Genomic DNA, 16,355 nt, shown 5'->3' on the forward strand with positions numbered 1-16,355 from the left:
GTATGAGTTTTAATATGAAATCTCTTACTATCTGGACAGCCCTTTGTTTGCTTGCTGCAAGTGAAGGACTTGAGCCAGTCAAGGCATGTCAACATATAATTTCCTCGGTGCCTTTGACAAGTACTCGACTGCAAGTCACCACCGTCCTCTCGATCATCACTCTCCTGGATGTCACGCCTACTTCTGTTAGCGTTACCACTACGGAATGTGTACCTTACACCATAACTCACACGGAAACGCTCTCTCATTATGAAGCTCCTCGGCTGGCATACTCCACACATTACATTACGGAGCTGAAGATCAAGCAGAAAAATCGTGCATACACTTATACCACGTATCAGCCTGAAAGCATCACCATTACATACTGGGCTACTGATCTAGAAAATCACGTGACACATGTTGTGGGAACAACGACGACCACGGCTGTATCGACAGTATCTGTTGTGAAGACTGTGTCCACCTCGATTACAGCCACTGCAACATATACTCAAGTTTATGTGTTCAGCTCCATCACATACTCACCGGTGCATGTGACTACAACCATGACTAACGCCTGGCCGATCCTCAAGACAGTTTACCAGACGGACTACATTAAAGAGGCTGTTGATTATGTGACAACGGTTATGGAGACATCGACAGTCTATCACCACTGTAATGATGGTTATGTTTTTTAATCAAGGAATATTAATAAAATGTTTCACTCATTCGTAAAATATTTCAATGGCCTTAACGAAAGTGGTCGTCAGAATGGCTGATTAATCATATTGCAAGTTCTATGCATATTGGCAGATTGGTTCATCAAGGAAAATAGATAATGTATATTGCAAACATATAATCATTTGGTTTTTAATAAAGGAATATCAATAAAATATTTAAGGAACCTTAATGAAAGTAGTTATCAGATTGGTTGATTATGCATATTGCAAGTATTATACATTGCCGGAATGGTTGATCAAGGAAAAAATATTATGTATATTGCAAACATAACATCTTTATATATATATTCATTTTATACACTGCAAACAAAAAATATTTATATATATTCATTATATGCACTGCAAACAAAAAATCTAGATATATTGATTATTATATAGACTGCAAACACCTAATCTCAATATATTTTTCATACATGGTTCACTTTACTTTACGTGGTACACTTCATTAAACATATTGCAAACAACTAATCTCAATATACATATGTATTGCACAAACTGGCAACATCGGATATTACATATTTCAAGTATTATACATATTGTTGCAGTATTTGATCAATGAAATCTAGATTATACATATTGCAAGTATCATACATACTATCAGACTTGTTGATCAAGGAAAACAAATTATGCACACTGCAAACATCTAATCTCAATATACATATTCATTATACATACTAGAAAAAGCTAATCTTATTATACATATTCATTATACACGTAGAAATACCTACACTCAATATACATGTTCATTATACATACTGGGAACTACATTTAATTCTATATACAACGCATTTCATTATACATAGATCGCATTTCACTATATATATTCGCGACAGTTCATTTTCCATAAATATTTCAACATACCTATAACACAGCTGTTAAGTTAAAGATAAGACAGGGATTTTCATATGATGATTAAAGAATAATAAAAAAAAAAACGTTAAATCTTTAATGAGCTAGTTTATATAATGCTTCTGAACATATTGTTATAATTAGGCTTTATCGATGTATGTGTTAGCACCCTTGTTCCCAGTGACTTTGAGATGGAATTAGCTACAACTATGGATCTTACTTGTCTGACCGTGTTCCTCTGGGACAGATTCATATATAAGATGAACTCACGCTGATGCTGAGCATAGTTCATCATTGAAGGAGCTTCACATACAAAGTATGAGTTTTAATATGAAATCTCTTACTATCTGGACAGCCCTTTGTTTGCTTGCTGCAAGTGAAGGACTTGAGCCAGACGTAGCTGTCAAGGCATGTCAACATATATTTTCCTCGGTGCCTTTGACAAGTACTCGACTGCAAGTCACCACCGTCCTCTCGATCATCACTCTCCTGGATGTCACGCCTACTTCTGTTAGCGTTACCACTACGGAATGTGTACCTTACACCATAACTCACACGGAAACGCTCTCTCATTATGAAGCTCCTCGGCTGGCATACTCCACACATTACATTACGGAGCTGAAGATCAAGCAGAAAAATCGTGCATACACTTATACCACGTATCAGCCTGAAAGCATCACCATTACATACTGGGCTACTGATCTAGAAAATCACGTGACACATGTTGTGGGAACAACGACGACCACGGCTGTATCGACAGTATCTGTTGTGAAGACTGTGTCCACCTCGATTACAGCCACTGCAACATATACTCAAGTTTATGTGTTCAGCTCCATCACATACTCACCGGTGCATGTGACTACAACCATGACTAACGCCTGGCCGAACCTCAAGACAGTTTACCAGACGGACTACATTAAAGAGGCTGTTGATTATGTGACAACGGTTATGGAGACATCGACAGTCTATCACCACTGTAATGATGGTTATGTTTTTTAATCAAGGAATATTAATAAAATGTTTCACTCATTCGTAAAATATTTCAATGGCCTTAACGAAAGTGGTCGTCAGAATGGCTGATTAATCATATTGCAAGTTCTATGCATATTGGCAGATTGGTTCATCAAGGAAAATAGATAATGTATATTGCAAACATATAATCATTTGGATTTTAATAAAGGAATATCAATAAAATATTTAAGGAACCTTAATGAAAGTAGTTATCAGATTGGTTGATTATGCATATTGCAAGTATTATACATTGCCGGAATGGTTGATCAAGGGAAAAAATATTATGTATATTGCAAACATAACATCTTTATATATATATTCATTTTATACACTGCAAACAAAAAATATTTATATATATTCATTATATGCACTGCAAACAAAAAATCTAGATATATTGATTATTATATAGACTGCAAACACCTAATCTCAATATATTTTTCATACATGGTTCACTTTACTTTACGTGGTACACTTCATTAAACATATTGCAAACAACTAATCTCAATATACATATGTATTGCACAAACTGGCAACATCGGATATTACATATTTCAAGTATTATACATATTGTTGCAGTATTTGATCAATGAAATCTAGATTATACATATTGCAAGTATCATACATACTATCAGACTTGTTGATCAAGGAAAACAAATTATGCACACTGCAAACATCTAATCTCAATATACATATTCATTATACATACTAGAAAAAGCTAATCTTATTATACATATTCATTATACATGTAGAAATACCTACACTCAATATACATGTTCATTATACATACTGGGAACTACATTTAATTCTATATACAACGCATTTCATTATACATAGATCGCATTTCACTATATATATTCGCGACAGTTCATTTTCCATAAATATTTCAACATACCTATAACACAGCTGTTAAGTTAAAGATAAGACAGGGATTTTCATATGATGATTAAAGAATAATAAAAAAAAAACGTTAAATCTTTAATGAGCTAGTTTATATAATGCTTCTGAACATATTGTTATAATTAGGCTTTATCGATGTATGTGTTAGCACCCTTGTTCCCAGTGACTTTGAGATGGAATTAGCTACAACTATGGATCTTACTTGTCTGACCGTGTTCCTCTGGGACAGATTCATATATAAGATGAACTCACGCTGATGCTGAGCATAGTTCATCATTGAAGGAGCTTCACATACAAAGTATGAGTTTTAATATGAAATCTCTTACTATCTGGACAGCCCTTTGTTTGCTTGCTGCAAGTGAAGGACTTGAGCCAGACGTAGCTGTCAAGGCATGTCAACATATATTTTCCTCGGTGCCTTTGACAAGTACTCGACTGCAAGTCACCACCGTCCTCTCGATCATCACTCTCCTGGATGTCACGCCTACTTCTGTTAGCGTTACCACTACGGAATGTGTACCTTACACCATAACTCACACGGAAACGCTCTCTCATTATGAAGCTCCTCGGCTGGCATACTCCACACATTACATTACGGAGCTGAAGATCAAGCAGAAAAATCGTGCATACACTTATACCACGTATCAGCCTGAAAGCATCACCATTACATACTGGGCTACTGATCTAGAAAATCACGTGACACATGTTGTGGGAACAACGACGACCACGGCTGTATCGACAGTATCTGTTGTGAAGACTGTGTCCACCTCGATTACAGCCACTGCAACATATACTCAAGTTTATGTGTTCAGCTCCATCACATACTCACCGGTGCATGTGACTACAACCATGACTAACGCCTGGCCGAACCTCAAGACAGTTTACCAGACGGACTACATTAAAGAGGCTGTTGATTATGTGACAACGGTTATGGAGACATCGACAGTCTATCACCACTGTAATGATGGTTATGTTTTTTAATCAAGGAATATTAATAAAATGTTTCACTCATTCGTAAAATATTTCAATGGCCTTAACGAAAGTGGTCGTCAGAATGGCTGATTAATCATATTGCAAGTTCTATGCATATTGGCAGATTGGTTCATCAAGGAAAATAGATAATGTATATTGCAAACATATAATCATTTGGATTTTAATAAAGGAATATCAATAAAATATTTAAGGAACCTTAATGAAAGTAGTTATCAGATTGGTTGATTATGCATATTGCAAGTATTATACATTGCCGGAATGGTTGATCAAGGGAAAAAATATTATGTATATTGCAAACATAACATCTTTATATATATATTCATTTTATACACTGCAAACAAAAAATATTTATATATATTCATTATATGCACTGCAAACAAAAAATCTAGATATATTGATTATTATATAGACTGCAAACACCTAATCTCAATATATTTTTCATACATGGTTCACTTTACTTTACGTGGTACACTTCATTAAACATATTGCAAACAACTAATCTCAATATACATATGTATTGCACAAACTGGCAACATCGGATATTACATATTTCAAGTATTATACATATTGTTGCAGTATTTGATCAATGAAATCTAGATTATACATATTGCAAGTATCATACATACTATCAGACTTGTTGATCAAGGAAAACAAATTATGCACACTGCAAACATCTAATCTCAATATACATATTCATTATACATACTAGAAAAAGCTAATCTTATTATACATATTCATTATACATGTAGAAATACCTACACTCAATATACATGTTCATTATACATACTGGGAACTACATTTAATTCTATATACAACGCATTTCATTATACATAGATCGCATTTCACTATATATATTCGCGACAGTTCATTTTCCATAAATATTTCAACATACCTATAACACAGCTGTTAAGTTAAAGATAAGACAGGGATTTTCATATGATGATTAAAGAATAATAAAAAAAAAACGTTAAATCTTTAATGAGCTAGTTTATATAATGCTTCTGAACATATTGTTATAATTAGGCTTTATCGATGTATGTGTTAGCACCCTTGTTCCCAGTGACTTTGAGATGGAATTAGCTACAACTATGGATCTTACTTGTCTGACCGTGTTCCTCTGGGACAGATTCATATATAAGATGAACTCACGCTGATGCTGAGCATAGTTCATCATTGAAGGAGCTTCACATACAAAGTATGAGTTTTAATATGAAATCTCTTACTATCTGGACAGCCCTTTGTTTGCTTGCTGCAAGTGAAGGACTTGAGCCAGACGTAGCTGTCAAGGCATGTCAACATATATTTTCCTCGGTGCCTTTGACAAGTACTCGACTGCAAGTCACCACCGTCCTCTCGATCATCACTCTCCTGGATGTCACGCCTACTTCTGTTAGCGTTACCACTACGGAATGTGTACCTTACACCATAACTCACACGGAAACGCTCTCTCATTATGAAGCTCCTCGGCTGGCATACTCCACACATTACATTACGGAGCTGAAGATCAAGCAGAAAAATCGTGCATACACTTATACCACGTATCAGCCTGAAAGCATCACCATTACATACTGGGCTACTGATCTAGAAAATCACGTGACACATGTTGTGGGAACAACGACGACCACGGCTGTATCGACAGTATCTGTTGTGAAGACTGTGTCCACCTCGATTACAGCCACTGCAACATATACTCAAGTTTATGTGTTCAGCTCCATCACATACTCACCGGTGCATGTGACTACAACCATGACTAACGCCTGGCCGAACCTCAAGACAGTTTACCAGACGGACTACATTAAAGAGGCTGTTGATTATGTGACAACGGTTATGGAGACATCGACAGTCTATCACCACTGTAATGATGGTTATGTTTTTTAATCAAGGAATATTAATAAAATGTTTCACTCATTCGTAAAATATTTCAATGGCCTTAACGAAAGTGGTCGTCAGAATGGCTGATTAATCATATTGCAAGTTCTATGCATATTGGCAGATTGGTTCATCAAGGAAAATAGATAATGTATATTGCAAACATATAATCATTTGGATTTTAATAAAGGAATATCAATAAAATATTTAAGGAACCTTAATGAAAGTAGTTATCAGATTGGTTGATTATGCATATTGCAAGTATTATACATTGCCGGAATGGTTGATCAAGGGAAAAAATATTATGTATATTGCAAACATAACATCTTTATATATATATTCATTTTATACACTGCAAACAAAAAATATATATATATATTCATTATTTGCACTGCAAACAAAAAATCTAGATATATTGATTATTATATAGACTGCAAACACCTAATCTCAATATATTTTTCATACATGGTTCACTTTACTTTACGTGGTTCACTTCATTAAACATATTGCAAACAACTAATCTCAATATACATATGTATTGCACAAACTGGCAACATCGGATATTACATATTTCAAGTATTATACATATTGTTGCAGTATATCAATGAAATCTAGATTATACATATTGCAAGTATCATATATACTATCAGACTTGTTGATCAAGGAAAACAAATTATGCACACTGCAAACATCTAATCTCAATATACATATTCATTATACATACTAGAAAAAGCTAATCTTATTATACATATTCATTATACATGTAGAAATACCTACACTCAATATACATGTTCATTATACATACTGGGAACTACATTTAATTCTATATACAACGCATTTCATTATACATAGATCGCATTTCACTATATATATTCGCGACAGTTCATTTTCCATAAATATTTCAACATACCTATAACACAGCTGTTAAGTTAAAGATAAGAAAGGGATTTTCATATGATGATTAAAGAATAATAAAAAAAAACGTTAAATCTTTAATGAGCTAGTTTATATAATGCTTCTGAACATATTGTTATAATTAGGCTTTATCGATGTATGTGTTAGCACCCTTGTTCCCAGTGACTTTGAGATGGAATTAGCTACAACTATGGATCTTACTTGTCTGACCGTGTTCCTCTGGGACAGATTCATATATAAGATGAACTCACGCTGATGCTGAGCATAGTTCATCATTGAAGGAGCTTCACATACAAAGTATGAGTTTTAATATGAAATCTCTTACTATCTGGACAGCCCTTTGTTTGCTTGCTGCAAGTGAAGGACTTGAGCCAGACGTAGCTGTCAAGGAATGTCAACATATATTTTCCTCGGTGCCTTTGACAAGTACTCGACTGCAAGTCACCACCGTCCTGTCGACCATCACTCTCCTGGATGTCACGCCTACTTATGCTAGTGTTACCACTACGGAATGTGTACCTTACACCATAACTCACACGGAAACGCTCTCTCATTATGAAGCTCCTCGGCTGGCATACTCCACACATTACATTACGGAGCTGAAGATCAAGCAGAAAAATCGTGCATACACTTATACCACCTATCAGCCTGAAAGCATTACCATTACATACTGGGCTACTGATCTAGAAAAGCACGTGACACAAGTTGTGGGGACAACGACGACCACGGCTGTATCAACAGTATCTGTTGTGAAGACTGTGTCCACCTCGATTACAACCACTGCAACATATACTCAAGTTGATGTGTTCAGCTCCATCACATACTCACCGGTGCATGTGACTACAACCATGACTAACGCCTGGCCGATCTTCAAGACAGTATACCAGACGTACTACATTAAAGAGGCTGTTGATTATGTGACAACGGTTATGGAGACATCGACAGTCTATCACCACTGTAATGATGGTTATGTTTTTTAATCAAGGAATATTAATAAAATGTTTCACTCATTCGTAAAATATTTCAATGGCCTTAACGAAAGTGGTCGTCAGAATGGCTGATTAATCATATTGCAAGTTCTATGCATATTGGCAGATTGGTTCATCAAGGAAAATAGATAATGTATATTGCAAACATATAATCATTTGGATTTTAATAAAGGAATATCAATAAAATATTTAAGGAACCTTAATGAAAGTAGTTATCAGATTGGTTGATTATGCATATTGCAAGTATTATACATTGCCGGAATGGTTGATCAAGGGAAAAAATATTATGTATATTGCAAACATAACATCTTTATATATATATTCATTTTATACACTGCAAACAAAAAATATTTATATATATTCATTATATGCACTGCAAACAAAAAATCTAGATATATTGATTATTATATAGACTGCAAACACCTAATCTCAATATATTTTTCATACATGGTTCACTTTACTTTACGTGGTACACTTCATTAAACATATTGCAAACAACTAATCTCAATATACATATGTATTGCACAAACTGGCAACATCGGATATTACATATTTCAAGTATTATACATATTGTTGCAATATTTGATCAATGAAATCTTGATTATGCATATTGCAAGTATCATACATACTATCAGACTTGTTGATCAAGGAACACAAATTATGCATACTGCAAACATCTAATCTCAATATACATATTCATTATACATACTAGAAAAAGCTAATCTTATTATACATATTCATTATACATGTAGAAATACCTACACTCAATATACATGTTCATTATACATACTGGGAACTACATTTAATTCTATATACAACGCATTTCATTATACATAGATCGCATTTCACTATATATATTCGCGACAGTTCATTTTCCATAAATATTTCAACATACCTATAACACAGCTGTTAAGTTAAAGATAAGAAAAGGATTGTCATATGATGATTAAAGAATAATAAAAAACGTTAAATCTTTAATGAGCTAGTTTATAAAATGCTTCTGAACATATTGTTATAATTAGGCTTTATCGATGTATGTGTTAGCACCCTTGTTCCCAGTGACTTTGAGATGGAATTAGCTACAACTATGGATCTTACTTGTCTGACCGTGTTCCTCTGGGACAGATTCATATATAAGATGAACTCACGCTGATGCTGAGCATAGTTCATCATTGAAGGAGCTTCACATACAAAGTATGAGTTTTAATATGAAATCTCTTACTATCTGGACAGCCCTTTGTTTGCTTGCTGCAAGTGAAGGACTTGAGCCAGACGTAGCTGTCAAGGAATGTCAACATATATTTTCCTCGGTGCCTTTGACAAGTACTCGACTGCAAGTCACCACCGTCCTGTCGACCATCACTCTCCTGGATGTCACGCCTACTTATGCTAGTGTTACCACTACGGAATGTGTACCTTACACCATAACTCACACGGAAACGCTCTCTCATTATGAAGCTCCTCGGCTGGCATACTCCACACATTACATTACGGAGCTGAAGATCAAGCAGAAAAATCGTGCATACACTTATACCACCTATCAGCCTGAAAGCATTACCATTACATACTGGGCTACTGATCTAGAAAAGCACGTGACACAAGTTGTGGGGACAACGACGACCACGGCTGTATCAACAGTATCTGTTGTGAAGACTGTGTCCACCTCGATTACAACCACTGCAACATATACTCAAGTTGATGTGTTCAGCTCCATCACATACTCACCGGTGCATGTGACTACAACCATGACTAACGCCTGGCCGATCCTCAAGACAGTATACCAGACGTACTACATTAAAGAGGCTGTTGATTATGTGACAACGGTTATGGAAACATCGACAGTCTATCACCACTGTAATGGCGATTATGTTTATTATTGAAGGAATCAAAATAAAATGTTTCACTCATTCATAAAATATTTCAATGGCCATGAATCTCAATATATGTTTCATACATGGTTCACTTTATCATATGTACGTGGTACATTTCATTAAACATATTGCAAACAACTAATTTCAATATAAATAGGCATTGTACAAACTGGCAACAGCGGATATTACATATTTCAAGTATTAGACATTTTGTTGCAATATTTGATCTAATCTCAATATACATATTTATTATACATATTGGGAACAACATTTAATTTTACATACAACACGTTTAATTCTACATATAATACGTTTAATTCTACATACAACACGTTTAATTCTACATATAATACGTTTAATTCTACATACAACACGTTTAATTCTACATATAATACGTTTAATTCTAAATGCAATACGTTTAATTCTAAATGCAATACGTTTAATTCTACATACAACACGTTTAATTCTACATACAACACGTTTAATTCTACATACAACACGTTTAATTCTACATACAACACTTTTCTGACCGTGTTCCTCTGGGACAGAATCATATATAAGATGAAATCACGCTGTTGCTGAGCATAGTTCATCATTGAAGTAGCTTCACATACCAAGTATGAGTTTTAATATGAAGTATCTTATTATCTGGATAGCTCTTTGTTTGCTTGCTGCAAGTGAAGGACTTGAGCCAGACGTAGCTGTCAAGGAATGTCAACATATATTTTCCTCGGTGCCTTTGACAAGTATTCGATTGCAAGTCACCACCGTCCTCTCGACCATCACTCTCCTGGATGTTACGCCTACTTATGCTAGTGTTACCACTACGGAATGTGTACCTTACACCATAACTCACACGGAAATGCTCTCTCATTATGAAGCTCCTCAGCTGGCATACTCCACACATTACATTACTGAGCTGAAGGTCAAACAGAAAAATCGTGCATACACTTATACCACCTATCAGCCTGAAAGCATCACCATTACATACTGGGCTACTGATCTAGAAAAGCACGTGACACAAGTTGTGGGGACAACGACGACCACGGCTGTATCAACAGTATCTGTTGTGAAGACTGTGTCCACCTCGATTACAACCACTGCAACATATACTCAAGTTGATGTGTTCAGCTCCATCACATACTCACCGGTGCATGTGACTACAACCATGACTAACGCCTGGCCGATCTTCAAGACAGTATACCAGACGGACTACATTAAAGAGGCTGTTGATTATGTGACAACGGTTATGGAAACATCGACAGTCTATCATCACTGTAATGGCGATTATGTTTATTATTGAAGGAATCTAAATAAAATGTTTCACTCATTCATAAAATATTTCAATGGCCTTGAATCTCAATATATTTTTCATACATGGTTCACTTTATCATATGTACGTTGTACATCGACAGTCTATCACCACTGTAATGGCGATTATGTTTATTATTGAATGAATCTAAATAAAATGTTTCACTCATTCATAAAATATTTCAATGGCCTTGAATCTCAATATATTTTTCATACATGGTTCACTTTATCATATGAACGTGGTACATCGACAGTCTATCACCACTGTAATGGCGATTATGTTTATTATTGAAGGAATCTAAATAAAATGTTTCACTCATTCATAAAATATTGCAATGGCCTTGAATCTCAATATATTTTTCATACATGGTTCACTTTATCATATGTACGTGGTACATTTCATTAAACATATTGCAAACAACTAATTTCAATATAAATATGCATTGTACAAACTGGCAACAGCGGATATTACATATTTCAAGTATTATACATATTGTTGCAATATTTGATCTAATCTCAATATACATATTTATTATACATATTGGGAACAACATTTAATTTTACATACAACACGTTTAATTTTACATATAATACGTTTAATTCTACATACAACACGTTTAATTCTACATATAATACGTTTAATTCTACATATAATACGTTTAATTCTACATACAACACGTTTAATTCTACATATAATGCGTTTAATTCTACATATAATACTTTTAATTCTACATACAACACGTATAATTCTACATATAATACGTTTAATTCTACATACAACACGTATAATTCTACATATAATACGTTTAATTCTACATGTATGTGGTAGCACCCTCGTTCCCAGTGACTTTGAGATGGAATTAGCTACAACTATGGATCTTACTTGTCTGACCGTGTTCCTCTGGGACAGAATCATATATAAGATGAAATCACGCTGTTGCTGAGCATAGTTCATTATTGAAGTAGCTTCACATACCAAGTATGAGTTTTAATATGAAGTCTCTTATTATCTGGATAGTCCTTTGTTTGCTTGCTGCAAGTGAAGGACTTGAACCAGACGTAGCTGTCAAGGAATGTCAACATATATTTTCCTCGGTGCATTTGACAAGTACTCGACTGCAAGTCACCACCGTCCTCACGACCATCACTCTCCTGGATATCACGCCTACTTATGCTAGTGCTACCACTACGGAATGTGTACCTTACACCATAACTCACACGGAAACGCTCTCTCATTATGAAGCTCCTCAGCTGGCATACTCCACACATTACATTACGGAGCTGAAGGTCAAACAGAAAAACCGTGCATACACTTATACCACCTATCAGCCTGAAAGCATCACCATTACTTACTGGGTTACTGATCTAGAAAAGCACGTGACACAAGTTGTGGGGACAACGACGACCACGGCTGTATCAACAGTATCTGTTGTGAAGACTGTGTCCACCTCGATTACAACCACTGCAACATATACTCAAGTTGATGTGTTCAGCTCCATCACATACTCACCGGTGCATGTGACTACAACCATTACTAACGCCTGGCCGATCCTCAAGACAGTATACCAGACGGACTACATTAAAGAGGCTGTTGATTATGTGACAACGGTTATGGAAACATCGACAGTCTATCACCACTGTAATGGCGATTATGTTTATTATTGAAGGAATCTAAATAAAATGTTTCACTCATTCATAAAATATTTCAATGACCTTGAATCTCAATATATTTTTCATACATGGTTCACTTTATCATATGTACGTGGTACATTTCATTAAACATATTGCAAACAACTAATTTCAATATAAATATGCATTGTACAAACTGGCAACAGCGGATATTACATATTTCAAGTATTATACATTTTGTTGCAATATTTGATCTAATCTCAATATACATATTTATTATACATATTGGGAACAACATTTAATTTTACATACAACACGTTTAATTCTACATATAATAAGTTTAATTCTACATACAGCACGTTTATTCTACATATAATACGTTTAATTTTAAATGCAATACGTTTAATTTTAAATGTAATACGTTTAATTCTAAATGCAATTCGTTTAATTCTACATACAACACGTTTAATTCTACATGCAGCACGTTTAATTCTACATACAACACGTTCAATTCTACATACAACACTTGTCTGACCGTGTTCCTCTGGGACAGAATCATATATAAGATGAAATCACGCTGTTGCTGAGCATAGTTCATCATTGAAGTAGCTTCACATACCAAGTATGAGTTTTAATATGAAGTCTCTTATTATCTGGATAGCTCTTTGTTTGCTTGCTGCAACTGAAGGACTTGAGCCAGACGTAGCTGTCAAGGAATGTCAACATATATTTTCCTCGGTGCCTTTGACAAGTACTCGATTGCAAGTCACCACCGTCCTCTCGACCATCACTCTCCTCGATGTTACGCCTACTTATGCTAGTGTTACCACTACGGAATGTGTACCTTACACCATAACTCACACGGAAACGCTCTCTCATTATGAAGCTCCTCAGCTGGCATACTCCACACATTACATTACGGAGCTGAAGGTCAAACAGAAAAATCGTGCATACACGTATACCACCTATCAGCCTGAAAGCATCACCATTACATACTGGGCTACTGATCTAGAAAAGCACGTGACACAAGTTGTGGGGACAACGACGACCACGGCTGTATCAACAGTATCTGTTGTGAAGACTGTGTCCACCTCGATTACAGCCACTGCAACATATACTCAAGTTGATGTGTTCAGCTCCATCACATACTCACCGGTGCATGTGACTACAACCATTACTAACGCCTGGCCGATCCTCAAGACAGTATACCAGACGGACTACATTAAAGAGGCTGTTGATTATGTGACAACGGTTATGGAAACATCGACAGTCTATCACCACTGTAATGGCGATTATGTTTATTATTGAAGGAATCTAAATAAAATGTTTCACTCATTCATAAAATATTTCAATGGCCTTGAATCTCAATATATTTTTCATACATGGTTCACTTTATCATATGTACGTGGTACATTTCATTAAACATATTGCAAACAACTAATTTCAATATAAATATGCATTGTACAAACTGTCAACAGCGGATATTACATATTTCAAGTATTATACATTTTGTTGCAATATTTGATCTAATCTCAATATACATATTTATTATACATATTGGGAACAACATTTAATTTTACATACAACACGTTTAATTCTACATATAATACGTTTAATTCTACATACAACACGTTTAATTCTACATATAATACGTTTAATTCTAAATGCAATACGTTTAATTCTAAATGCAATACGTTTAATTCTACATACAACACGTTTAATTCTACATGCAGCACGTTTAATTCTACATACAACACGTTTAATTCTACATACAACACTTGTCTGACCGTGTTCCTCTGGGACAGAAGCATATATAAGATGAAATCACGCTGTTGCTGAGCATAGTTCATCATTGAAGTAGCTTCACATACCAAGTATGAGTTTTAATATGAAGTCTCTTATTATCTGGATAACTCTTTGTTTGGTTGCTGCAACTGAAGGACTTGAGCCACACGTAGCTGTAAAGGAATTTCAACATATATTTTCCTCGGTGCATTTGACAAGTACTCGGTTGCAAGTCACCACCGTCCTCTCGACCATCACTCTCCTGGATGTTACGCCTACTTATGCTAGTGTTACCACTACGGAATGTGTACCTTACACCATAACTCACACGGAAACGCTCTCTCATTATGAAGCTCCTCAGCTGGCATACTCCACACATTACATTACGGAGCTGAAGGTCAAACAGAAAAATCGTGCATACACTTATACCACCTATCAGCCTGAAAGCATCACCATTACATACTGGGCTACTGATCTAGAAAAGCACGTGACACAAGTTGTGGGGACAACGACGACCACGGCTGTATCAACAGTACCTGTTGTGAAGACTGTGTCCACCTCGATTACAACCACTGCAACATATACTCAAGTTGATGTGTTCAGCTCCATCACATACTCACCGGTGCATGTGACTACAACCATGACTAACGCCTGGCCGATCCTCAAGACAGTATACCAGCCGGACTACATTAAAGAGGCTGTTGATTATGTGACAACGGTTATGTAAACATCGACAGTCTATCACCACTGTAATGGCGATTATGTTTATTATTGAAGGAATCTAAATAAAATGTTTCACTCATTCATAAAATATTTCAATGTCCTTGAATCTCAATATATTTTTCAAACATGGTTCACTTTATCATATGTACGTGGTACATTTCATTAAACATATTGCAAACAACTCATTTCAATATAAATATGCATTGTACAAACTGGCAACAGCGGATATTACATATTTCAAGTATTATACATATTGTTGCAATATTTGATCTAATCTCAATATACATATTTATTATACATATTAGGAACAACATTTAATTTTACATACACGTTTAATTCTACATATAATACGTTTAATTCTACATACAACACGTTTAATTCTACATATAATACGTTTAATTCTAAATGCAATACGTTTAATTCTTAATGCAATACGTTTAATTCTACATACAACACGTTTAATTCTACATACAACACGTTTAATTCTACATACAACACGTTTAATTCTACATACAACACGTTTAATTCTACATACAACACGTTTAATTCTACATACAACACGTTTAATTCTACATCCGCGACAGTTCATCATTTTATATATATATTTCAACATACCTATAGCACAGCTGCTAAGTTAATATGAAAAGGATTTTCATATGATTATTAAAGAATAATAAAAACGTTAAATTTTAAATGAGCTAGTTTATAAAATGCTTCTGAACACATTGTTATAATTAGGTTTTATCGATGTATGTGGTAGCACCCTCGTTCCCAGTGACTTTGAGATGGAATTAGCT

At 35.0% G+C, this 16,355-nt stretch overlaps 1 protein-coding gene across 1 annotated transcript in view; it reads left to right on the plus strand.

Annotated features, from left to right (window-relative positions):
* LOC125045275 (mucin-3A-like) overlaps positions 1-14,358 on the plus strand; it is a 15,094-nt gene extending 736 nt beyond the window's left edge. Inside the window, exons 4-16 of the mRNA XM_047642479.1 lie at positions 40-651; positions 1,710-1,787; positions 1,921-2,541; positions 3,600-3,677; positions 3,811-4,431; positions 5,490-5,567; positions 5,701-6,321; positions 7,376-7,453; positions 7,587-8,207; positions 9,473-10,093; positions 10,767-11,387; positions 12,440-13,060; positions 13,712-14,358. Coding sequence (XP_047498435.1) covers positions 40-651; positions 1,710-1,787; positions 1,921-2,541; positions 3,600-3,677; positions 3,811-4,431; positions 5,490-5,567; positions 5,701-6,321; positions 7,376-7,453; positions 7,587-8,207; positions 9,473-10,093; positions 10,767-11,387; positions 12,440-13,060; positions 13,712-14,358 — 5,918 coding nt within the window. The remainder of the gene's footprint in view (positions 1-39; positions 652-1,709; positions 1,788-1,920; positions 2,542-3,599; positions 3,678-3,810; positions 4,432-5,489; positions 5,568-5,700; positions 6,322-7,375; positions 7,454-7,586; positions 8,208-9,472; positions 10,094-10,766; positions 11,388-12,439; positions 13,061-13,711) is intronic.
* Positions 14,359-16,355: the final 1,997 nt, after the last annotated feature.

The sequence above is a fragment of the Penaeus chinensis genome, chromosome 37, assembly GCF_019202785.1.
Source record: "Penaeus chinensis breed Huanghai No. 1 chromosome 37, ASM1920278v2, whole genome shotgun sequence".
NCBI classification, from domain to species: Eukaryota; Metazoa; Arthropoda; class Malacostraca; order Decapoda; family Penaeidae; genus Penaeus; species Penaeus chinensis.